The 26,135-nt window shown below is 45.9% G+C and overlaps 1 protein-coding gene across 1 annotated transcript in view; it reads left to right on the top strand.

Annotated features, from left to right (window-relative positions):
* The window catches only part of LRRC73 (leucine rich repeat containing 73), a 41,063-nt gene that overhangs the window by 14,246 nt on the left and 682 nt on the right, over window positions 1-26,135 (top strand). Inside the window, exons 4-6 of the mRNA XM_082249148.1 lie at window positions 18,676-18,798; window positions 19,074-19,174; window positions 22,883-23,069. Coding sequence (XP_082105274.1) covers window positions 18,676-18,798; window positions 19,074-19,174; window positions 22,883-23,069 — 411 coding nt within the window. The remainder of the gene's footprint in view (window positions 1-18,675; window positions 18,799-19,073; window positions 19,175-22,882; window positions 23,070-26,135) is intronic.

Raw genomic sequence — 26,135 nt, 5'->3', positions numbered from 1 at the left:
TCACACCTCAGCTCTTATCCAATTCCCTCACCTTCACACCTCAGATCAGCTGCCATTCCTGCACCTTCACCCCTCAGGTCAACCCCAATTCCTGAAGCTTCACACTTTAGATCACCTCAATTCCTGCACGTTCACACCTTAGATCAACCCTAATTCCTGCACCTTCAAACCTCAGTTCAACCCAATTCCTGCACCTTCATACCTCAAATCACCCCAATTCCTGCAACTTTACACCTTACAATACCCCAGTTCCTGCACCTTCACACCTCAGATCACCCCCATTTTGTGCAGCTTCACACCTCAGACCACCCACAGTTCCTGCACTATTAAAAACATGGGTTTACATTAATAACTGCTGCAGCTGGAGGTTTAGTTAGGAAAAGGAAGAGAGTGGGTGGGCAGGCTTCTTCACAAAACAACATCAGCAGCCATAAGAGGACCTATGCTGGTACCGGAATGTCACTGATATTAGACTGGCATGTTTAAAATGTCATGGAGGTGGCTGGGCCACAGACAGGACAGGCCAAGCTTTGTAATTGACAACTTAGTGAGCTATCAATTACAGGCAATGGCGCTGTATTTGTAGACAGCAGTGGCCCACTGGAGTATTCTGGATGCACAACACCGTTGTCCTGGGTACCACTGAAAATGACATTGCATGTCTGACCTGGCACATGCCTTGGGTTTCCAATTTCTGTGTTCATATTAGATGCTCAGAGTGGTGATCTGGGCTTTCTTCCTTCAGCTTTTTAGGATTTTTTTTGCTGAAAAAACAGAAAATTGTATCAAATAATTACCGTAATTTTCCTTTCCTGGCAGCAATCTATGGCAGCATACATGTGGTAGTATGCTACCATTTTGGCACCAGAAAATTGGATCAAATACTTACCGTAATTTTCCTTTCCTGGCACCAATCCATGGCAGCATACATGTGGTAGTGTGCTGCCATGTTGGCACCAGGAAAACTGAAAATTGGATCAAATACCGTAATTTCTCTATTGCTCATTGACAGACGCAGCTCCATATTGGGTCATGCTGCCCCTACAGGAGTAGGACACTAGGCAGGAAAAAATGTTACCACGCCTATGGGGCAGTCCCTGCAGGCATACACCCACACACTCTGCTATAGGCTTCAGTTTGTTTCTGCCTAGTTTAGGAGAAGACTCTACTTGCCTGCTGGGACTTCGGTCTTAGCTTGATTTTTTATTTTAAAGGGAACCTTTGTTAAAAATTGTATTTTCTTAACTAGTTATGTTCCTGAGAGAACTGCAATCAACAGCGGGACTGGGTTTCTGACTGGATATTCTAGATCCGTAAGGTCTCCCAGCCCGGCCAGCGAGCGTGTGCAGGTTATAGCCCAGCGCTAGGCCTCGCCACGACAGAGCCCCCACGAGTGAACACCTTGCCGGGACACACACGACCTTGTTTGACCTGAGTCGCAGAGTACCCCTTGGCCGTCAGCACCCCCACCTCGTGTGGAGAGGCAGTCTGTCCGGAGTGGTGCCCACCCGATATCGTTGGCATGGTGAGTAAGTGTCAACCCCTAATCTGCTGGGGACCCCCTGATGCCACTTATCTTTTGGACCCCTTAGGGGGTCCGGGAGACCGCATGGTGCGCCACGGGGGCCGCCATTTTGCTGTATAATCGTTCAGCCTTATTTTGCAGATTTCCCTATTGAAATGCATGGGCGGCCATATTTTTGTGGTTTCCCCATAGGAATGCATTGGGCGGCCATTTTCTTGGAGTCTGCGATTGCTGGACAGCAGGGAGCAACTAGGCCTTTACTCTAGTGAATAACCCAGGTATTTCTTCCTCGCTCACCCTGCTATTGGCAGTGCTAGTGGCTGGGATTTGTAGTACCGCTGGTGCAGCGGTGCGGCCTGTTTTTTTGCAGTTTTCTTAAAGTGACACTGTGTTTTTCCAGGGTTCATAATGGAGTCCCAGGAACAAATTTCACCTACTGATCCCCTCCTTGCGGTTGCGGGGACCTCTGGGTCGTAACCGCTGTCTGCCTTAATGGTAGTTTTGGAAAACCTGATGTCAAAAGTGGATATGGTTATCAAAAATACCACTAGTAAAAAGCTCCCTATGCCCTCTTCTGCTTCTCCTGTATCCTCAGATTCTGAGGTAGATATGGCCGCTGCAGACGCAGGTTACCCTGTGGTTTCTGCATCATCACACTCGGATGGTGAGGATGACATATCCTTGTCTGCAGCCACATGAGAAAACGCGCTGGTGGAGGCACTTATAGTGTCAATGCGGGGAAACTCTAAAAATGGCGGATGATTCTGCAGCGTCAGGGACGCAGGTGTCTTTTGGCACCCGCAAATCCCAGAAGTCAGCCAAGGTTTTCCCTTGTCCGGAACTTTTTTTCAATATTGTCAATGAACAGTAGGGGGCGCATCAAACAGATGTTAGTGGTGCCAAGGCGTTTTAAAAGGCGCTACCCATTCGCAGATGCGGTGTCTACAAGATGGACCATACCACCGAAGGTGGACCATCCGGTTTCCAGACTGAGCAAATCTACTGTTGTCCCAGACGAGGAGTCCCCAGTCTTTACAGACCCTGTGGATAGACGGATTTAATCTCTGTCCCGCCATTTACACCTGATAGCGGGTTCAATACTTAAACTGATCTTTGTGATCACTCTGTTGTCCCACACCATAACGGAATGGGCAAAGTTACTAAAAAGTGACTTGGAAACGGAACAGCTCTCTCCGGGCCTAACAGAGCTAACGGACCAGATGGTCCAAGCCCTACTATTTATATGTGATGCATCGCTATATGCGGCCCCCCTTGTAGCCAGAGTGTCTGCAGTGGGGGTAGCTATTAGACACATGGTGTGGCTAACAATCTGGTCTGCAGATCAGGCCTCAAAAAAGGCTCTATCAGATCTCCCCTTTTCAGGAGACCGTTTGGTTCGTCATTGGATGAGTTAAAGGACTCACAGGCGGGAAGAGTTCTCTTCTTCCTCAATCCGACAAGGGCAAGCCACCGCGTAATAGATGGGGGAGTTATTTCACAGCCAACAGGCAGCCCTTTCGTACCTCCGCCACGCAGGATAAAGGATCTAAGCCATTTAGGTCTTCTGGGGGTTCCAAGAAGACATGGTCGGGTCGAGAACAGGCCAATCCAAACCTGCAGACAAATCCCCGTCTGCATAAAGAGACGCCCTCACCCATATCTGGGGTGGGGGGACGTCTTTGCTTCTTTCCGGAACCATGGACTTCCTTGATTCTGGACAAATGGGTCCACAAACTGATCTGATCAGGTTACAAGATCGAATTTCGGTCTCGACCGCCAGACAGGTTCTTCCCGTCCAATCTACGCCTATCTTCAGACCGGTTAAGGGATCTACAAGAGGTGGTACAAGATCTGCTGTCACAAGGGGGGATTGTGCCGGCTCCTTCACAGGAACACTGTCAGGGGTTCTATTCAAACCTGTTCACTGTGCCCAGGAAAGTAGGCAAAGTACGTCCAATCCTGGACCTCAAGGCTCTGAACCGCTTTGTGCGAGTACAGAAATTTTGAATGGAGTCCATTCGCTCAGTAGTGGTGTCTCTACACCAAGGAGACTTTTTGGCCTCCATCGATATCAAGGATGCAAATCTACACATCCCTATTTACGCTGGACACCAGCGTTTTCTTTGCTTCACTGTAGGAGAGGAGCATTATCAATTTGTGGCATTACCCTTTGGTCTCGCCTCTGCCCCCAGGGTCTTCACCAAAGCGTTGGCTCTGGTATTGGCATTACTGTGACAACTGGGGATTGCGGTACTGGGGTACCTGGACAATCTCCTCTTAAGAGCAGATTCACATTAAGCCCTGTTGGGCGACTTGACAATCACTGTACAGACTCTGCAAGAGTTTGGTTGGAACATCAATTTAAAAAAATCTGCCCTGGTACCATCCTTAAAACTGGATTATATGGGCCTGACTCTGGACTCTGCTTCGGCTAGGGTTTTTCTTCCCCTGGATAAGCTGCAGGGGGCGATTTGTTTGCTGTTATCCAGCAATCTGTCCTCTCTGCTGACTTGCATGTGAGCCTTAGGTCTGATGGTGTCAACCTTCGAGGCGGTTCAGTTTGCTCAGTTCCACACGAGACCCTTACAAAGGAAATTCTTGTCAAATGGAACAAGGATCCAAAGTCCTTAGATAATATGATTCGGTTGAGTCACAACACAAAGACTGCTCTTCTATGGTGGTTTCACTCGTTAGCACTACGCCAGGGCAAGTCCTCCCCCCCCCCCCCTAGTATTTGACTGAGGTAACCACAGACGCCAGCCTGTCTGGCTGGGGAGGAGTGCTAGGGAAGCTGTGTGTCCAGGGGTCCTGGACAGTAGAAGAGTCCAAACTTCCGATCAATATTCTGGAACTCAGAGCGATAAAGCTTTGCCTGAGTCACTGGACAAATCGTTTACATGGTTGTCCAGTCCGGATTCAATCGGACAATGCCACAGCCGTGGCTTACATCAATCATCAAGGGGGCACCCGGGAGGTGGCCAAGATCCTGAAATAGGCGGAAAATTTTGTTCCAGCCCTTTCTGTAGTGCACATCCCAGGTGTGGAAAACTAGCAGGTGGATTATCTGAGTCGTCAGGTGTTGGATCAGGGGGAATGGTCTCTGCACCTGGAGGTGTTTCACCTCCTGTGTGTTCAGTGGGGGACACCCAACCTCGACCTGTTAGCTTCTCGCCTCTACAAGAAGGTTCAGAGGTTTGTAGCCAGGTCTCGGGATCCTCTGGCCGACGCCTCAGACGCACTGGTGGCTCCTTGGGATCAGTATCGACTGATCTATGCGTTCCCTCCGCTGAAACTCCTGCCAAGGCTTTTGCGCAGGATAGAGGTGGAAGGGATTCCGGTCTTGGTATGCAGATCTGGTAAGGTTGGTCGTCAATGCTCCTTGGAGACTTCCTCTTGGGGAAGATTTGCTGTCTCAGGGGCCAATCTTCCATCCTGCTTTACAGTCGCTGGCTTTAACAGAGTGGCTGTTAAATGCCAGGTATTGAAGGATAGAGGTCGTTCTGACTCAGTGATTGCTACACTGTTGAAGGCCAGAAAGTCTACTTCTAGGAAGATTTATAATCGTACGTGGAAATCTTACTTCTTATGGTGTGAATCACTGAAGGTGCATCCTCGCCTTTTTTCGGTGGCTAGGATTTTGACCTTTCTTTAAAAAGGGGTTGAACAGCAGTTGGCTTTGGGCACTATCAAAGGCCAAGTGTCGGCTTGGCTGTGTTTTTCCAACGTCCTTTAGCTACGCATGCCTTGATTCGCACTTTTATTCAAGAGGTTTGCCATATGGCTCCTCCAAGGAGATTCCCGCTTCCTCCTGGGATCTTCATTTGGTATGGTCTGCTCTTCAAAAACCTCAGTTTTGAGAACAATTAGGGAGATTCCTGTGCGTTCACTGTCTCAGAAGGTTGCCTTTTTGGTGGCTATTACTTCTGCCTGCAGAGTATCTGAATTGGTGGCGCTGTCCTGCCGTTCACCTTATCTGGTGGTCCACAGAGATAAAGATCTTTCTTCCAAAGGTGGTTTCTGATTTCCACCTGAATGAAGACATTGTGTTGCCTTCACTTTGTCCCAAGCATCCCAAGGAAATTGCTGTACATTCTTTGGATGTGGTTTGAGCAATTAGAGTTTACCTGGCGGTTACTGAATCTTTCAGAAAATTTAGGTTCTTTTTGTCCTCATGGAAGGACCTCGAAAGGGGTTGGCTGCATCTGCTGCGACCATATCCAGATGGATCAGACAGACGGTGGTACAGGCTTATTCACTTAGGGGTCAGTTTCCTCCTTTCCCTGTGAAGGCGCATTCTACAAGGGCGCTGAGTGCCTCTTGGGCTTTTCGCCATCAGGCGTCAGTAATGCAAGTTTGCAAGGCGATAACTTGGTCGTCTGTGCACACGTTCACAAAATTCTACAAAGTAGATCTGTTGGCATCCTTTTCTTTTGGCCACAAGGTTTTGCAGGCTGCTGTTTAAAAGAGCAATTTGTCTCTTTGAGGGTTTATGTTGTTTCTAGGTGAGCTTTGAGCTTCGTGTTATCTGGTTGGCTAAGTTTAGCCCTTGGGGAATTGAGATCTTTTCTGCGTTGTTTTCCCTCCCCTCATGCAAATACTGCTTTGGGGCGTCCCAATGGTCAAGAAGAATATGGATCTGCGTCTGTCAATGAACGATAGAGAAAACTGAATTTTTGACTTACCGTAAAATCCTTTACTCTGAAGTTCATTGACAGACGCAGCACCCGCCCCTCTAATTATGAGTGGGATGGGTTATTATTACCTTCTAAACACTGCTTGCAACAAAACTGAAGCCTATAGCAGAGTGTGTGGGGTGTATGCCTGCAGGGACTGCCCCATAGGCGTGGTAAAGTTTTTTTTCCTGCCTAGTGTCTTATTCCTGTAGGGGGCAGCATATCCCAATGGTCAAGAAGAATATGAAGCTGCGTCTGTAAATGAACTTCAGAGAAAAGGATTTTACGGTAAGTCAAAAATCTAGTTTTTCCTTTCCTGGCACCAATCCATGGCAGCATATTACCACATGTATGCTGCCATGTTGGCGCCAGGAAAAGAGATTTGAACATTGGCATAACTTTCTAAAATCCTCATCAAGAGTTTAATTGGATCATAATCGAAAATTGGTCGTCTGGGGACAGACGATAAAAATTTTGGTGTTTGTCCTTCCGGTTTTTTTCATTGAAAATGTCGGCATCCGCTGCTGAAAGTTGTGTACACACTAGCCGAAAATCGTACGATTTTACCTCGGACGGGAATTTTCGGCAGATTTTCTACTAGTGTGTACCCCACTTTAGGCTGTATTGGAATAACGAACTATACATAATCTCAGTCAGGGATATTCGGACTGTCTGTTGGTGAAATGCATCTCAGGTACAAGGGAAGATGACGGATATTTGTAGTTGTAAATTCACATATTGAGAGTTTCCACTTATGAGAATTAACACCAGAGAAAATTTGTAAGCTGGAGGATAGATAAGATTTATGGACATAATGGATTGTGGGAATTTTTACCCATTCTAACCCTCAGTAGCATCCCTAGATAGATTCTATGTACATTGTGAGGGTCCTATGGACATCATGCAATAGGTAGATGCAGGAGAGCTGGATGGCTGCACTGTCAGCTTTTCAGGCAGACCTGATTGGACCCTCCAGTCTCCCCTATGGAGCAGGGGATGTCAGCAGACACTTGTCCACGGAAATCCGCCGCTATCTGATCCCAAAAATCCAGACGGATAGTGGTCATTTTTTCCATCGGTCTGGGGAATTAGATCTGATAGGATCGGATGAAAACGGACAGGTGCTCTGTTTCCATCCGATTTTCCCATAGAGGAGAGTGGGATTGTGTCCGTGTGCAGAGCGGACAGGACCTGTCATCCGCCTACTCAGTGATCCCCCGCTGCCTCTGTTCCACGGAGGCGCTGTGAGAAGGGGGCCTAATTGATGTAATGACATCTTCAATAGTAAAAACAAGACACTTGGGGGGCTGAAGGAGAAACCAATGCATTTCACACCATCTCAGTGCTTAGTATCATCAATCGTAGGAGATTCAAGGATAACATTTCTTAGTGATGTCTGTTCCCAGGCCCAGCACTTTCATCTACAAAGCTATTATTGGCTTATTAACCACTTGCCGACCAGTTGCCGTACTTATACTGCAGCAGGTCCGCTCTGAACTGCGAAACAACGTACCTGTACGTCACTTTGTGAGACAGCTAGTGGGGGCGCCCATGCGCGCACATGCCGGTTGGCCACACAAGGGGAGCCAATCACTCCCCGTGGAGACAGACGGGCGGTCTGCTGATGTAAACACGGCAGACCGCAGTTCTGTGAGTGATAAACACAGGGATCCTCTGTTCCCCCCTTTTTAGGAACACAGGTGTCTGTGTTCATCTAGCAAGTCCATCCCCCACACAGTTAGAAAGCGCTCCCTGGGGACACATTTAACCCTTTGATCACCCCTGATGTTAACCCCTTTTCTGCCAGTGTCATTAGTACAGTAACAGTGCATATCATATTTTTAGCACTGATTACTGTAGTAATGTCACTGATCCCCCAAAAATGTCAGTTAGGTGTCTGATCAGTGTCGCAGTCCCGCAAAAAATCGCTGATCACCGCCATTACTAGTAAAAAATAAATAAATAAAAAATACATAAATCTTTCCCCTAGTTTGTAGACTGATTGGGCAAACCAATCAATATACGCTTACTGTGATTTGTTTTTTTTTTTTTTTACCAAAAATATGGAGCGGAATACATATTGGCCTAAAATGATAAAAAAAAATAGATTTTTACATTTTTTATTTAGGGAATGTTTTATAGCAGAAAGTGATCAAATACCACCAAAAGAAAGCTCTATTTGTGGGAAAATAAGAACATCAATTTTAATTAGGGTACATCATCACATGACCACGCATTTGTCAGTTAAAATAACGCAGTGGCGAATAGCAAAAAATTGCCTGGTCATTAAGTGAGTAAAACCATCCGAACCGGAAGTGGTTAATAACCATATAGGAGTCACAACCAATTTGGGGGGGGGGGGGGGGGGCTGGAATATATACTGGGTAAAATAAGCATTGAACGTGTCACTATTTTTCTCGGTAAATATATTTCTAAAGGTGCTATTGATATGAAATTTTCACCACATGTCAGTAACGACCCATGCAATCCATATATATATATATATATATATATATATATATATATATATACTGTAAACCCCCCTCCATTGCTGGGGTTACGTTCCGGACCCAGCCGCGAAAAGTGAATTTCCGCGAAATGGAAAAACCCTATTAAAATGCATTGTAGGCATGATTTTTTACTGTCACTGTACGTGTAAAAGCATTTTAAGGTCTTTAAACACACTTTTAAAACAATAGAAACTAATTTAAACACATAAAAGATACTGAGAGACATAGCAAGAGCTATGGAAAACACAAAAATATTTCATTTTTAATGATTTATATAGTAAAATAACATTACAAAAAAAACGCGAATTACCGGGACCGCAAAAACTGAACTGCGATGGAGCGGGGGATTACTGTGTATATATATATATATATATATATATATATATATATATATATATATATATAAAATAAGTTCAGAAATTAAGTTATGTGTAATAAAATGGAATGACACAGGGAAAAGTGTTGAACACTTGAAGAAAGGGAGGCACAAAAAGGCATGGAAAGCCAAGACACCAGCTGAAATCTATCAGTGATTAGAAAGCAATCCTGCCCCTTGTCAGTACAAATTAATATCAGCTGGTTCAGTCTCTACTGATGGCCTATAAAAAGGTGTCCCATTACCAAGGTGTAACACAAGAAACATCTCATAATGGGTAAAAGCAAAGAGCTCAGTCAAGACCTTCACAACCTTATTGTTGCAAAACATACTGATGGCAGAAGGATTTCTAAACTTCTGAATGTTCCAGTGAGCCCTGTTGGGGCCGTAATCCAGAAGTGGAAAGAACATTTATAAATAAACATTTAAATAAACCAGGCACGACCAGGTGCTCCTACCAAGATTTCTGATAGAGGAGTGAAAAGCATTATCAGAAGAGTTGTCCTAGAGCCAAGGACCACTTGTGGAGAGCTTTAGAAAGACCTGGAATTAGCAGGTACAATTGTTTCAAAGAAAACAATAAGTAATGCACTCAACCACCATGACCTGTATGCACGCTTGCCATACAAGACTCCATTGCTGAAGAAAAAGCATGTTGAAGCTCGTCTTAAGTTTCCTGCACAACATTTAGACAAGCTTGTGAAATACTAGGAGAATATAGTCTGGTCAGATGAACCCAAAATTGAACTCTTTGGATGCCATATTATACACCATGTTTGGAGGTCAAATGGCACATCATCCCAAAGACACCCCCATACCAACAGTGAGATTTGGAGGTGGGAACATCATGGTGTTTTTGAGCATACGGTACTGGCAAACTTCATGTCATTGAAGGAAGGAAGGATGAATGGAAAAATTTACCAAGACATTCTTGATAAAAAAAATCTGCTGCCATCTACCAGGGTGATAAAGATGAAATGAGGGGGGACATGTCAGCAAGGCAATGATCCCAAACACAAAACCAAGGAAACTCTCAATTGGATTCAAAGAAAGAAAATAAAGCTGCTAGAATGGCCCAGCCAATCACTTGACTTGAATCCAATAGAAAATCTATGGAAAGAACGAGAGATCAGAGTTAATAGAAGAGGCCCACGGAACCTTCAAGATTTGAAGACTTTTTGTATGGAGGAATGGGCCAAAATCACACCTGAGCAATGCATGCGACTAGTTCATCCATACAGGAGGCATCTAGAAGCTGTCATTACCAACAAAGGATTTTGTTCCAAGTTTTAAATAAATTTCAGTTAGCGTATTATTTGCAGTGGCTATAGAGACCTTGGCACGGAGGTTTCAGCGGTCTTCTCTCCTGAAGGGCATCACTATGGGGTGAAAGGGCTGACACTATAGGTTTGTACGCAGATGACCTTATTCTATATATGCAAGATGCAGCCACCTCATTAGAAGCAGCAATGCCGATTATTGATAACTTTGGCACTTATTTGGGCCTCAAAATTAACTGGCAGAAATTGGCGTTAATGCCTTTTTCATTTAGGGTCCTTTCCTGTAGTAATAAGCCAAGCCCCCTTAGGGTAGTGTCTTTGTTCAAAAACATGGAGATTATTATTACATTATCTCCTTCTAACGTTTTAAAGGCTAATCTGGACCCCTTACTCCAGGTGAATAAAACTAAGCTAAATGTGTGGGCCAAGCTTCCCATAACATAAATCCCCAATATAAAGATGATTATTTTGCCTAAATGTTTACATGTGACATCTCATATGCCTATTTCAGTGCCTAAGTCATTTTTTAAAACCCTAGATGCATTTTTTGTTTCCTTCATTTGGGCTAACAATAGACAGAAGCCTAAATTCTCTATCTTACAACGTCCTAAGGTTGATACGGGAATGGCATTACCGAACTTATATTGTTATTACCTTGCTGGGCAATTGCGCCACTTCACTGATTGGCTAGTACCGGTTACGCCGGCAGTGGTTGGGTTGTATCTTGCCCATGTACTTAAACACCTATTGGTAGCATTAGAGGCACCTCTGACCACATTGGGTGGGGGAACATATACTGATACTGACTCTAGCCCGTATGGTGTGGAGAAATGCCAAAAGACTTGCAGATTTTGAAGACATTAGTGCAGCTCTGCCCTTTCTGACGTTTTCCCATCTACAGCAATTTACAGACTACTCCTTTTGGGAACGTAGGGGAATGCTTACTCTAGAGCACAGGTGTCAAACACAAGGCCCGCGGGCCAAATGCGGCCCCCCCCCAGGCCATTTCATGTGGCCCTTGCCTGCATCTGCAGCACCCCCATTGTCTCTGCCCCCACTTTTTCTCAGTAGTTGGCAGCAGAAGTTCCAGCGCCTCTCTGTGCAGCTGCAGAAAGACTCGTTGTTGCCCCCCCCCCTTCTCAGTAGTCCGCAGCATAGAGGAGGGCAGAACTCCTCCTACAGATCCTGCACCTCTCTGTGCAGCTGCAACACCACCTTGTCTCTGCCTCCCCTGGACTCAGCATTCACCAGACTCTGGAAGCTGACTCCAGCCCTCCTCTGGTCCTTCTCCAGACCCTGTACTTTCTTCTTCCCAAATCCACCGAATCTTCTTCCTGGCAGCAGCACAAGGTAAGGAGGTGCATTGTGATCTAAGGAAAGGTGGGTGACTCTTGACTTCTGATGGTGGGGGGCTCTTGACATCTCATGTAAGGGTGTAAGGGGGTGTGGGGAACTCTGGACATCTAATCTTACAGATATAACTGGCCCTTTGAGGGCAACCATAATGCTGATGCGGCCCGCGATGAAATTGAGTTTGACACCCCTGCTCTAGAGCATGTATATAATGGCAATACTTTGGCTTCTTTTGATGAATTGCAGAGGAAATGTGAACTTCCCCAAACTGCCTTTTATAGGTATCTCCAGCTCATGCATGTGATACAAACTCAAGTTGGTGCCCATGACACAAATTTTTCGGAGTACCCATTGATAGGTGTACTGCGGTCACAAGGACCTAGGTGTCTTATCTCGACTCTTTACTCACATTTATTGTCTGTGACGGGAGTAACTTTGGTTGGGGGACCTGTGGAACACAGCTTACCTTTTAGAGAGGTTGAGAAATCCCTCTTTCAGCTCCCTAGGCCCCTCTTATGTGTAGGTCACCCTGTGTCTATTAGCGACACAGGATGACCAAGGAAATGATGGACAGCTACTTAATGGACACTGAGAATATGGTTTGGATTACTTCAAATGGACAGTAATATTTAACAACCATATACCTCAAAAAATATATGGAGACTGTTCTTGGCCTGTTTGATTCTGAACATGTTGATTGAAAGAGCTAATCACATTGGCCTCTGTTCCATGTTCTTCATTGTAAGAGATGGACAGTCTGTTACTGGTGGTCTCCTGCTATTGTCTGTGTATTAAGGTGTGATGTGTTTTCTGTTAAGCATGTCTGTCCCATTGTTAAATAACTCACCTATTGTTTCTGTCCAGATGGCTAGGTAAATAGCTCCAGTTAATTATATTTCTGTACACAATTTCATCTGCATATGCTAATGTAATCAGGCACCTGACCTGTGTGTGGTATACATTTGGTGTGAGTTTGTTCAATAAAGGTTCCAGATCTTTACAAGCTAGTTTCTGGCTAGTTTTGTATGTAGGGTGGCTGTAATATCTGATATCTATGTTCAAGACTGAAGGGAGCGGTATTCTTACGGAAGCCCACAAACACAGTGTGGGCCACGGTTCCTTTACATTGTCTGTTACAATTAGCAAAACTCTGTTAGCAATACGCTCTAAATGGCAACAGCTAATTCCTGATTTGTCCGATGAGGACTAAGAGAAAGAATGTAGTGAATTTGGTGTTGAGTTATTCACTTTAAGGTCATCACAGAGGACAAGGGGGCACTCTTTACGTCTAGAGAAAAATACATTTTGTCTCCTAATACGGAAAGTTTTGTTCACCGTAAGAGCTGTGAACATGTGGTATAGACTCTCTCCAGAGGTGGTTCTGGCCAGCTCAGTAGATTGCTTTTAAAAAAAGGCCTGGATTCTTTCCTAGGTGTATATAATATAACTGGGTACTAACATTTATAGGTAAAGTTGATCCAGGGAATATCTGATTGCCTCTTGGGAAATCAGGAAGGAATTTTTTCCCCTGCTGTAGCAAATTGGATCTTGCTTTGCTGGGGTTTTTTTTTTTGCTTTTCTCTGGATAAACTGTGGGTATAGGATTGTGCATATGGGATTGTATGGTTGTGTGGTTTTTATTGTATTGGTTAAGTTAGAAGGACTTGTGTCTCAGCCTGACTAATTATGTAACTATGTTCATCCCATTTTTCTGTCTCCCCGTCCGTAAATAACAAACTAATACACCTTTATATGTTACATCAATCATGGTTAACCCCTAGTCTGAGTGCATGCCACGCATCACTTACCTGCTCCTGCATGTGCACGGTATACTTGTCCACGTGCAGGTTTTGCACATTATGTAGCTATGTCCTGGTATTGCACAGTATTGGAAGCAGGTGACGGATCTACTGTCTGTGATCTTATCTATACCTGTACCATGTACCCCACTGATATGTTTGCTAGGCGTTCTGGATGTGGAACAGTGGCCAAGACATACCAGGACGATGCTAATGGAAACATTATTCTTGACCCGTAAAGCTGTGGCACTTAAGTGGATCCAACCTACCCTTCCCTCTGTCCGTAAGTGAATACAAATGGTAAATCAAGTGTTACCCTATGAAAAACTCATTTTTGAACATAGGGGTTGCCCAAATAAATACAAGGTGTGGGATGCATGGTGTTCTTCTACCCTTACCATTACTAAAACTTGAGAGATTTGCTAAATGCTTTGGTTAATAGAGTTAATGGGAATGTTCATGTTTTGATGAATATATGTATGATCTATCTGACTCTTTTTAGCCTTCATCATTCTGAGATGGTGTGTTGCCGAGAGCATGTATTACTGTTATGCTGTGTTTTGCGGCATATCTGTTATTGTGGAACTAGACTTACAGTGCATCCAGAAAGTATTCACAGCGCTTCACTTTTTCTACATTTTATGTTACAGCCTTATTTCAAAATGGAACAAATTCATTATTTTCCTCAAAATTCTACAAACAATACCCCATAATGACAACGTAAAAGAAGTTTGTCTGAAATCTTTGCAAATTTATTAAAAATAAAAACAAAAAAAATCCCATGTACATAAGTATTTACAGCCTTTGCTCAATACTTTGTTGAAGCACCTTTGGCACCAATTACAGCCTTAAGTCTTTTTGAGTATGATGCTACAAGCTTAGCACAGCTATTTTTGGATAATTTCTCCCATTCTTCTTTGCAGGACCTCTCAAGCACCATCAGGTTGGATGGGGAGCGTTGGTGCTCAGCCATTTTCAGATCTCTCCAGAGATGTTCATTCGGGTTCAAGTCTTGGCTCTGGCTGGGCCACTCAAGGACATTCAGTCCCATAGCCACTACTTTGTTATCTTGGCTGTGTGCTTAGGGTTGTTATCCTGTTAGAAGATGAATCTTCGGCCCAGTCTGAGGTCCAGAGCGCTCTGGAGCAGGTTTTCATCAAGGATGTCTCTGTACATTGCTGCATTTATCTTTCCCTCGATCCTGACTAGTCTCCCTGTTCCTGCTGCTGAAAAAGATCCCCACAGCATGATGCTGGCACCACCATGCTTTACTGTAGGGATGGTATTGGCCAGGTGATGAGCGGTGCCTGGTTTCATCCAGACATGATGCTTGCCATTCAGGCCAAAGAGTTCAATCTTTGTTTCATCAGACCAGAGAATTCTTTTTTCATGGTCTGAGAGTTCTTCAGGTGCCTTTTGGCAAACTCCAGGCGGGCTGTCATGTGCCTTTTACTGAGGAGTGGCTTCCATCTGGATACTCTACCATACAGGGCTGATTTGTGGAATGCTGCAGAGATGGTTGTTCTTCTGGAAGGTTCTCCTCTCTCCACAGAGAAATGCTGGAGCTCTGTCAGAGTGAACATCGGCTTCTTGGTCACCCCCCTGACTAAGGCCCTTCTCCCCCGATCACTCAGTTTGGCTGGGCAGCCCGCTCTAGGAAGAGTCCTGGTGGATCTAAACTTCTTCCATTTATGGTTGATGGAGGCCACTGTGCTCATTGGGACCTTCAATGCTGCAGAAATTTTTCTGTACCCTTCCCCAGATCTGTGCCTCCATACAATCCTGTCTCAGAGGTCTACAGACAATTCCTTGGACTTCATGGCTTGATTTGTGCTCTGACATGCACTGTTAACTGTAAGACCTTATATAGACAGGTGTGTGCCTTTCCAAATCATGTCTGAATTTACCACAGGTGGACTCCAATCTAGTTGTAGAAACATCTGAAGGATGATCAGTGGAAACGGAATGCACCTGAGCTCAATTTTGAGTGTCATGGCAAAGGCTGTGAATACTTATGTACATGAGATTTTATTTTAATTTTTAATAAATGTGCAAAGATTTCAAACAAACTTCTTTCACATTGTCATTATGGGGTATTGTTTGTAGAATTTAAGGAAAATAATGAATTTAATCTGTTTTGGAATAAGGCTGTAACATAACAAAATGTGGATAATGTGAAGAGCTGTGAATACTTTCCGGATGCTCTGTATTTTGTAATGAACCTCATTCTCTTCTATGCTCATGTTGCGCGTTTAGGCTACTGTACCAATGTTTTTTCTATTTGCCAATAAAAAAAGTGTAAAAAAAAATATATATATTTTCAGTTAGCGTGTTCAATACTTTTTCCTTGTCTTATTACATATAACTTCATTTCTGAATTTATTTGTTTTGGTGTCTTTGTATGTGTGGATTGCATGGGTTGTTACTGACATGTGGTGAACATTTCATGTCAATAGTGCCTTTAAAATCTATTCACCTAGAAAAATGGTGACGCGTTCAATACTTATTTTACCCGCTGTATCTAGATTAGAGATCAGCAAGATTTTCCACATTAATGCTAGCCATATACACCAGTTGAAAAATCGAGCGCATTTTCGAAAAACGAATGCAGTTGTGAGAGCAAATGATATTGCCATCATGTCATTTTCAAACAACAAATTGTTTTATCATTGCAGTATTTTGGTCTCTATTTTTCTCAGGAAACATTCACAGAACAAAAATGTATAAATATAAAAATTGCCTTATCTGGAAGGTTGTATGTTTCTTGTGTGTACTATTGCTATACTCTTTATTTTAGACATGACCGTTCATTGACACGAACGTTTATCTTCCGGGTTAAAGTTTTTTTCACACATGCGCAGTACCAACATTTTGTTTTTTAATGGACGAGAAACACATTAACCTTTCAATTTATTATTTGCTCAGCAGACGTTTTCCAAATTTTTCCTTTGATTTTTTTGGCTCAAAAACATCACAGCCGATTATCGATATGCCCATAAAAGCGGTAGTAAACTTCACCAATTTTATATATTTTTTTAAACTTGCAAGGTATAATGTGCTAGCAGAGCTTTTTTTCAGCGGGAACGCGGGGGAACGCAGTTCCGGCACCTCCAGGACTGAATGCATGTAATGGCAAGGGGTGCTGGAGGTGTTCTGCAGGGTCTGTTGATGCTGGTTGCTGGGGATCTATTGTCACTGGAGGGAATCTATTATTGCAGGGGGGTCTGTTGCTGGGGAGATCTGTTGTTGCTGGCAGGGGATCTATTGTTGCTAAGGGTGGGTCTTATGTTGCTGGGGGGTCAGTCGTTTCTGGGAGGGATCTACTGTTGAGGAAGAGGTCTATTGTTGCTTCCGGGGGTCTATTGTTGCTGAGGAAGGGGGTGGTATTTTCTTGTAGGTGGTCCATTGTTGCTGGGGGGGGATCTATTCTTCCAGAGGGTCTGCTGATGCTGGCTGCGAGGAGATCTGTTGTTGCTGCTAGGGATGGGGGTGTTTCGTTGTGAGTGGTCCATTGTTGCTGGCTGCAGGAGATCTATTCTACTGCTTTTCTTGTTATCATTAACAAGCTCAATACAAATTAGTTAGTACCACAAATGTTACTGTATTATCTAAAAGGGGTGGTCTTCGGAGGTGGGTAATGGGTGGAACCAAGAAACGGTGCTCGGAGGTGGGTAGGGGCGGAGACAAGGGGTGACTTAAAAAGGGGGAGTTCCGTTACCTATTCTCTGAGAAAAAAAAGCCATGGCTAGCACATTATAAAATACTTATCTTAGAACAAAGCCCTCCTGTGCCACGCTATCACCGCTGACAGGCGCTTCTGTCTTCACCTGCTTGACGAAGGGGTCCTACATGACTCCGAAACGTTGCACTGTTCCTGATGTGATCCCTTTTTCCAATTAAAAGTTTCTTCGGACTGCTTTGCAAGATCCATGTTGTGCTGGCTTATATGTATGTATCTGTCTTCACCTGGTCTTCCATCCGGGTTCGCGTCCTCTGGCCATCTGATTAGCTGCGCCGCAATGACATCATTTAGTCACGGACCGCGGCACAGAGCCTTGAAGGGACGACACGGGTATACCGTCCCTTCAGAGCGCATGCGTCGGTGATGTCACCACCTGCATGCAGTGTGAATATCTCCTAAACCATGCATGTTTAGGAAATAATCACTGTACCTACAGGTAAGCCTTTTTATAGGCCTACCTGTAGGTACAGGGTTTATTTCCACTGTAAATGGACGGGGGAAAAAGAACTATCCAAATGACAGGTTTTAAATTATTTTTTGTCTAGTTTATGGGCACAATTAGTGTCAGATTGGCCCCAATTCCTGCACCATCAGAAAGGCTTTATCTTTATAGCTGCCACAGCAGGTGGTTCCACTGGGTAGAAGAAGAGGGTTGGAGGGCGGACTTCTTCATTCTACAATGTCCTCAGGCAGGTCTTTGCTGGTAATGAAATGTCATGAAAATGGGTACAGAGGGGTATTTGTAGAGAGCAGTGGCCCACCTTGGGATTCAACAGTCCATCAGCAAACCAGTCCGAGCCTCTGCACTAGATGATCTTCCAGGTGCCACTGAAAATGACATCACACATCCACCCTGACCTAATGCCTCGTACACACGCATCGATAGTTGGCCGTGAATTTTCGGCCAACGTCCGATCGGCCGATTTTTGGCTTGTTAGTATGATGCTTCCGACAACCGACTCCGACTTTTCGGCCGAACAAAATCTGGTCTGCACGCTATAAAATTTTTGTTGGCCGTCAACAGAACAGCCGATTTTCCGTCAGTCAGTACAGATTTCGGCAGACAAAAATCTGATGAGCAAGACTGGGCATGCTCAGAGAAGAAAAAACACACCGAAAGTAAACCAGCACATGACATCACTTCTGAAGTTGGTTTTTGTTGGCCGAGAAAATTTGTGTGCAGTCTAGAGCACATTCCAACCAACACAACAACACTGGACAAAAGACGGCCGATCGGTCTGCCAACTATCGATGCGTGTGTACGAGGCATTAGATTGCCTGTCTCTGATCTAGACAGTAATAGTGTGAGATGGACCCTTCTTTCTGTGTTTGTGATATCTGTCTGTCTGTGTGATGTACTTAATTGGATGATTGGTGCCGTACCACTGGCGGTGTTCCTTTATATTTGTCTGTACAGGACTTCGTGAACTGACCCTGTCTGCTAATCCAGCCATCACCTGCACTGGATGGGCCCGTCTGGCAGTTGCCGTGGCTCACAGTTCTCAAGTGAGAACCCTGAACCTGGACTACAACCCATTGGGTAAGAAGAGGAGCCCCCCCCCCCCCCCCATATTTTATTTGCACCCAGACAATGTTCTATTTATATGGCAGGTGCGGGATGGCCACTCTGGCATTTGTCAGAAGCCTCAACAGTCTGAAGTTGTGTGTGTGCTACTGTCAGATCCTATAAGACAGATGATCACATTGCATTAACATTATGCTTCGGGCCCCTAGCATAATAGAGCACCTGAGTATGGAGATTGGACCTTAAAATGTATTGGCATACATTATATGTCTGTGATTGTGTCTTGGCAGGTGACCACATCGCCTCTATGCTAGCTGTGTGTGTGGCCTCTAGCCGGACTCTGGAAATTCTGGATTTGGAAGGAACGGGTCTCAGCAATTTGTCGGCCCAGGTGAGTCCTGATTTTCGGGTCCTGGATTTGTGTCTTATGGGATTTCATCTTGTCATGATGTCACCCCACACATACAGACTGCTCATAATGGCCGCAGGGGACAACTTTGTGTCCTGTCATTAGCTAATGTCATTATGGCTGCCCATATAGACTGACATTCCAGCATTTATATTCCTCAACTCAACGGCTCAACTTGATGGAGAATTCAGTGTGTACATGTGGATAAATGGACCTTATCTTAAAGCGTTTGTTACCCCAACACTTCATTTTCCTGATATGTGTCTGCTGTGCCATGTACTTGTATGAGAAAGTATCCTGTTCTCTTTGTTTTGCTTCCTTTATGTGAAATCCCTGGTGTTCCTGCCATTCCCTCTGCTTTCCTATTAAAAACTGACCACACTAAGGAGGAGAGCACATCGTGTTCAATTCTCTAGCTGTGCTGGGAACTCAGTGTGCTCTCCTCCAATGATAAGACTTGACCTGTCATACCCCCACACTGCACAGCCATTCACTGGGAAGCTCCTATGCAGCTGAGAACAGAGGAATGTGATCACTTATAAAAACTGGAAAAAAGATATTTATAGTGTGTTTTTTTTTTTTTTATATATATGTATACAAAACTGTTTTGCATTTCATTTCTTTTTTAAACTGAATGGGTTGTTTTATAAGGTGATGGTTTACAATCACTTTAATGAGGTTGTAAACCTCAGAAATAAAAAAAAACTGAAAGACAAATGCATAATGAGGTAGTATGTATCGCATACTGCCTCATTATGAGATACTTACCTTAGAAGGAAGCCCCGCAGAGCTGCCCGTTCACCGGTGACACGGCCGACATGTTCAGCCATCCTACTTCCAGGTTCGCGCTCTCCGGCCGGAGCAGCGATAATGTCACTCCTGCGCATGCGCGCGGGCAGTGGCGGTTCTACATTAAATTGCTCCCCGGGCAAGACTCCCTCCCGGCGCCCCCCCCCCCAAAAAAAAATGCAGAGTGCCACAGCATTGCCCCCAATAAATGCAGAGTGCCACAGCATTGCCCCCAATAAATGCAGAGTGCCACAGCATTGCCCCCAATAAATGCAGAGTGCCACAGCAATGCCCCCAATAAATGCAGAGTGCCACAGCATTGCCCCCAATAAATGCAGAGTGCCACAGCAATGCCCCCAATAAATGCAGAGTGCCACAGCATTGCCCCCTTTCAATGTAGAGATGCCAGCGTGCCACCTTTCAATGCAGAGCGCCAGCGTTCCCCCTGCGAGACCCGTCCGTGCACTTACCTCACTTCTCTTCAGTTCAGTCCCCGGATTCCCTGCGTCTCCTCAGTCCTCCCGCGGCGCCTCCTCCTCGGCCAATGGCGTGGGGTTTGCCTTTCGGCCAATCAGGAAGCGGGAGGACCCGCTCCCTGATTGGCCAGGAGGAGGATCAGTGTGACAATAGCGAATTTTCATTCGCTATTGTCACACAATGGGCGGGCTCAGGGGGGAGCAATGCTCTGCGCCTCGGCTCGGCTGCCACAGTGAAATTATTCAAAGTTCCTCGGGCGGCCCGGTACCATTTGATCCACGGACCGGTACCGGTCCGCGGCTCGGGGGTTGGGGAACACTGTCATGCCGCCCCCCACGTGTCATGAAAAAATGCCGCCCCGGGCGGCTTCCCCGTTCGCCCATGCCTAAAACCCCCACTGCACACGGGAGCTGCCGTTCACGGCTCAGGGCTCTGAGGGAATGACACGGGCAGCCGCTCCTTCAGAGCGCATGTCCCAGTGATGTCACTGACTGCATGCAAAGTAAATATCTCCTAAACGGTACATGTTTAGGAGATATATACAGTACCTATAGGTAAGCCTTATCATAGTCTTACCTATAGGTACAAGTTAGAGAGGGGGGTTTACAACCACTTTAAAGAGGAAGTAAAGTTCCCTGGTTTGTTTGTACCTATAGATACGCCAATAATAAGGTTTAGGAGATATTTACTGTATACGCCTCCGGTGATGTCATCGGTGCATGCGCTCTGAAGGAATGCCCGCCTGTGCCGTTTCTTCAAAGCCCTGTGCGGTGACCGGCAGTTCCCAGCTCAAGCCACTCGCAGTGCCGGAGCCCGCAAACCCGGAAGAAACACCAGCAAAGATGACAGCCTTCTCAGCAGTGCGGAGGGCTTCATTGTAAGGTAAGTATTTCATAATGAGCTAGTATGCGATGCACACTAGCTCATTATGCCTTTGTCTTACATGTTTTTTATTTTTTTTATTGGGGTTTACAACCTCTTTAAGACTGCAATATGTACAGACAAGCATCATCCTGAGACCGTAGTGTGCACAGACGGACATTATCCTGAGACTGACGTGAGTATAGACAGCTGGACATTATCCTTAGACCGCAGTGCTATGGACCAACGAATATCATTCTGAGACCACAGTATGTATGGATGGATAGATTTTATCCCGTAGCTGCAGTAGGGGTGGATGAACATTATCTTAAAACTACAGTGTGTACGGGTGGATGGACATTATCCTGAGACCGCAGTGTGTACGGGTGGATGGACATTATCCTGAGACCGCAGTGTGTACGGGTGGATGGACATTATCCTGAGACCGCAGTGTGTACAGGTGGATGGACATTATCCTGAGACCGCAGTGTGTACAGGATGAAGGATGGACTAACATTATCCTGAGACCGCAGTGTGTAAAGACAGATGGATGGACTAACATTATCCTGAGACCACAGTGTGTACAGACAGAAGGGTGGACTAACATTATCCTGAGACCGTAGTTTGTACAGGCAGAAGGATGGACTAACATTATCCTGAGACCGCAGTGTGTACGGGTGGATGGACATTATCCTGAGACCGCAGTGTGTACGGGTGGATGGACATTATCCTGAGACCGCAGTGTGTACGGGTGGATGGACATTATCCTGAGACCGCAGTGTTTACAGGATGAAGGATGGACTAACATTATCCTGAGACCGCAGTGTGTACAGGCAGAAGGATGGACTAACATTATCCTGAGACCGTAGTTTGTACAGACAGATGGATGGACTAACATTATGCTGAGGCTGTAGTTTGTATAGGCAGAAGGATGGACTAACATTATCCTGAGACCACAATGTGTACAGGCGGAAGGATGGCTAACATTATCCTGAGACCGCAGTGTGTATAGACAGATGGACAGACTAACATTATCCTGAGACCACAGTGTGTACAGACAGAAGGGTGGACTAACATTATCCTGAGACCGCAGTGTGTATAGACAGATGGACGGACTAACATTATCCTGAGACCACAGTGTGTATAGACAGATGGATGGAGTAACATTATCCTGAGACCACAGTGTGTACAGGCAGAAGGATGGACTAACATTATCCTGAGACCGCAGTGTGTACAGGCAGAAGGATGGACTAACATTATCCTGAGGCCACAGTGTGTACAGACAGAAGGGTGGACTAACATTATCCTGAGACCGCAGTGTGTACAGGCAGAAGGATGGACTAACATTATCCTGAGACCACAGTGTGTACAGATAGAAGGGTGGACTAACATTATCCTGAGACTGTAGTTTGTACAGACGGATGGCTAACATTATCCTGAGACCGCAGTGTGTACAGGCAGAAGGACATTTTCCTAAGACTGCAGTGTTTGTTGACAGATGGACGATATCCTGAGACCGAAGTTTGATGGAAATGTTCAGTTTTCACGGTCTGTCTTCTGCAGATCCTGCTGGATATGATCCAGAATTATCCAACACCACTGAGGACCCTTGTCCTATCTGAAAACAACATCAGCGTGGAGCTGCAGCAGCAGATCGCTGACCTGCTCTCTGAAGGGGAGGACGAGGAGGAGAGTGAAGGTCCCGGGCAGGAGCCCCCTGTCAGGGAGAAAGGGCTGAAGAGCAATCTAGGTATGTGAGGAGTGTTAAAGACAGCGAATTAGTAATTACATTTTTCGTCTATTATTTATGAAAGTTTAGGCAAAAGCTACATGGAAGGTATGACAGCAGGCAATATGTGAAGGAGAGTGTGAAGGGTATTACAGTGGGCAGTATGTGCAGGAGGGTATTAAAGTGGGCAGTATGTGCAGGAGAGTGCGGAGGGTATTACAGTGGGCAGTATGTGCAGGAGAGTGCGGAGGATATGGCAGTGGGCAGTATGTGCAGGAGAGTGTGGAGGGTATGACAGTGGGCAGTATGTGCAGGAGGGTATTAAAGTGGGCAGTATGTGCAGGAGAGTGTGGAGGGTATTACAATGGGCAGTATGTGTAGGAGAGTGTGGAGGGTATGACAGTGGGCAGTATGTGCAGAGAGTGCGGAGGATATGGCAGTGGGCAGTATGTGCAGGAGAGTGCAGAGGGTATGACAGTGGGCAGTATGTGCAGGAGAGTGTGGAAGGTATGACAGTGGACAGTATGTGCAAGAGAGTTTGGAGGGAATTACAGTGGGCACTATGGGCAGGAGAGGATTGTGGAGGATATGACAATAGGCAGTATGTGCAGGAGAGTGCGGAGGATATGACAGCGGGCAGTATGTGCAGGAGAAAAGTTCAAATAGTATGACTGTGAACAGTATATACAGGGGAGGAGTGTGAAGGTATGTCAGCGGGCAGTTCATGCAGCAGAGGAGAGCAGAGGGTATGACAGCAGGCAGTATGTGCAGGAGAGGATTGTGGAGGGTATGTCAGTGGGTAGTATGTGCAGATAAGTTCAGAGGGTATGACAGTGGGCAGTATGTGTAGGAGAGGAGTGTGGAGGGTATGACAGTGGACAGTATGTGAAGGAGAGTAGTGTGGAGGGTATGACAGTGGGCAGCATGTACAGGAGAGGATTGTGGAGGGTATGACAGCAGGCAATGTGTGCAGGAGAGTGTGGAGGGTATGACAGTGGACAGTACGTGCAGGAGTGGAGTGTGGAGGGCAGAACAGTGCACAGTATGTGCAGGAGAGGAGTGTGAAGAATGTGACAGTGGGCATTATGTGTGGGAGAGGAGTGTAAAAGTGTGTAACGGTGGGCAGTATGTGTAGGAGAGGAGTGTGAAGGATGTGACAGTGGGCAGTATGTGTAGGAGAGTAGTGTGAAGGATGTGACAGTGGGCAGTATGCGTGGGAGAGGAGTGTGAAGGATGTGACAGTGGGTAGTATGTGTAGGAGAGGAGTGTGAAGGATGTGACAGTGGGCAGTATGTGTAGGAGAGTAGTGTGAAGGATGTGACAGTGGGCAGTATGCGTGGGAGAGGAGTGTGAAGGATGTGACAGTGGGTAGTATGTGTAGGAGAGGAGTGTGAAGGATGTGACAGTGGGCAGTATGTGTAGGAGAGTAGTGTGAAGGATGTGACAGTGGGCAGTATGCGTGGGAGAGGAGTGTGAAGGATGTGACAGTGGGTAGTATGTGTAGGAGAGGAGTGTGAAGGATGTGACAGTGGGTAGTATGTGTAGGAGAGGAGTGTGAAGGATGTGACAGTGGGTAGTATGTGTAGGAGAGTAGTGTGAAGGATGTGACAGTGGGTAGTATGTGTAGGAGAGGAGTGTGAAGGATGTGACAGTGGGCAGTATGTGTAGGAGAGTAGTGTGAAGGATGTGACAGTGGGTAGTATGCGTGGGAGAGGAGTGTGAAGGATGTGACAGTGGGTAGTATGTGTAGGAGAGGAGTGTGAAGGATGTGACAGTGGGCAGTATGTGTAGGAGAGTAGTGTGAAGGATGTGACAGTGGGCAGTATGCGTGGGAGAGGAGTGTGAAGGATGTGACAGTGGGTAGTATGTGTAGGAGAGGAGTGTGAAGGATGTGACAGTGGGCAGTATGCGTGGGAGAGGAGTGTGAAGGATGTGACAGTGGGTAGTATGCGTGGGAGAGGAGTGTGAAGGATGTGACAGTGGGTAGTATGTGTAGGAGAGGAGTGTGAAGGATGTGACAGTGGGCAGTATGTGTAGGAGAGTAGTGTGAAGGATGTGACAGTGGGCAGTATGCGTGGGAGAGGAGTGTGAAGGATGTGACAGTGGGTAGTATGTGTAGGAGAGGAGTGTGAAGGATGTGACAGTGGGCAGTATGCGTGGGAGAGGAGTGTGAAGGATGTGACAGTGGGTAGTATGTGTAGGAGAGGAGTGTGAAGGATGTGACAGTGGGCAGTATGTGTAGGAGAGTAGTGTGAAGGATGTGACAGTGGGTAGTATGCGTGGGAGAGGAGTGTGAAGGATGTGACAGTGGGTAGTATGTGTAGGAGAGGAGTGTGAAGGATGTGACAGTGGGCAGTATGCGTGGGAGAGGAGTGTGAAGGATGTGACAGTGGGTAGTATGTGTAGGAGAGGAGTGTGAAGGATGTGACAGTGGGCAGTATGTGTAGGAGAGTAGTGTGAAGGATGTGACAGTGGGCAGTATGCGTGGGAGAGGAGTGTGAAGGATGTGACAGTGGGTAGTATGTGTAGGAGAGGAGTGTGAAGGATGTGACAGTGGGCAGTATGTGTAGGAGAGTAGTGTGAAGGATGTGACAGTGGGCAGTATGTGTAGGAGAGGAGTGTGAAGGATGTGACAGTGGGCAGTATGTGTAGGAGAGGAGTGTGAAGGATGTGACAGTGGGCAGTATGTGTAGGAGAGTAGTGTGAAGGATGTGACAGTGGGCAGTATTTGCAAGAGAGAAGTGTGAAGGATGTGACAGGGGGCAGTATGTGCAGGAGAGGAGTGTGGAAGGTATGGCAGTGGGCAGTATGTGCAGGAGAGAAGTATGAAGGATGTGGCAGTGGACAGTATGTGTATTAGAGGAGTGTGGAGGGTATGACAGGGGGCAGTATGTGCAGGAGAGGAGTGTGAAGGATTTGACAGTGTGCGGTATGTGCAGGAGAGGAGTGTGGAGGGTATGACAGTGGACGGTATGTATAGAAAAGGAGTGTGGATGGTATGACAGAGGGCAGTATGTATAGAAAAGGAGTGTGCAGGGTATGACAGAGGGCAGTATGTGCAGGTGAGGGGTGCCGAGGGTATGACAG

The sequence above is a fragment of the Pelophylax lessonae genome, assembly GCF_965119305.1.
Source record: "Pelophylax lessonae genome assembly, chromosome: 3".
In the NCBI taxonomy this organism is placed as follows: Eukaryota; Metazoa; Chordata; class Amphibia; order Anura; family Ranidae; genus Pelophylax; species Pelophylax lessonae.
The sequence above is the reverse complement of the archived record's forward strand: the minus strand, read 5'-3'. Positions and strand labels throughout refer to the sequence as shown.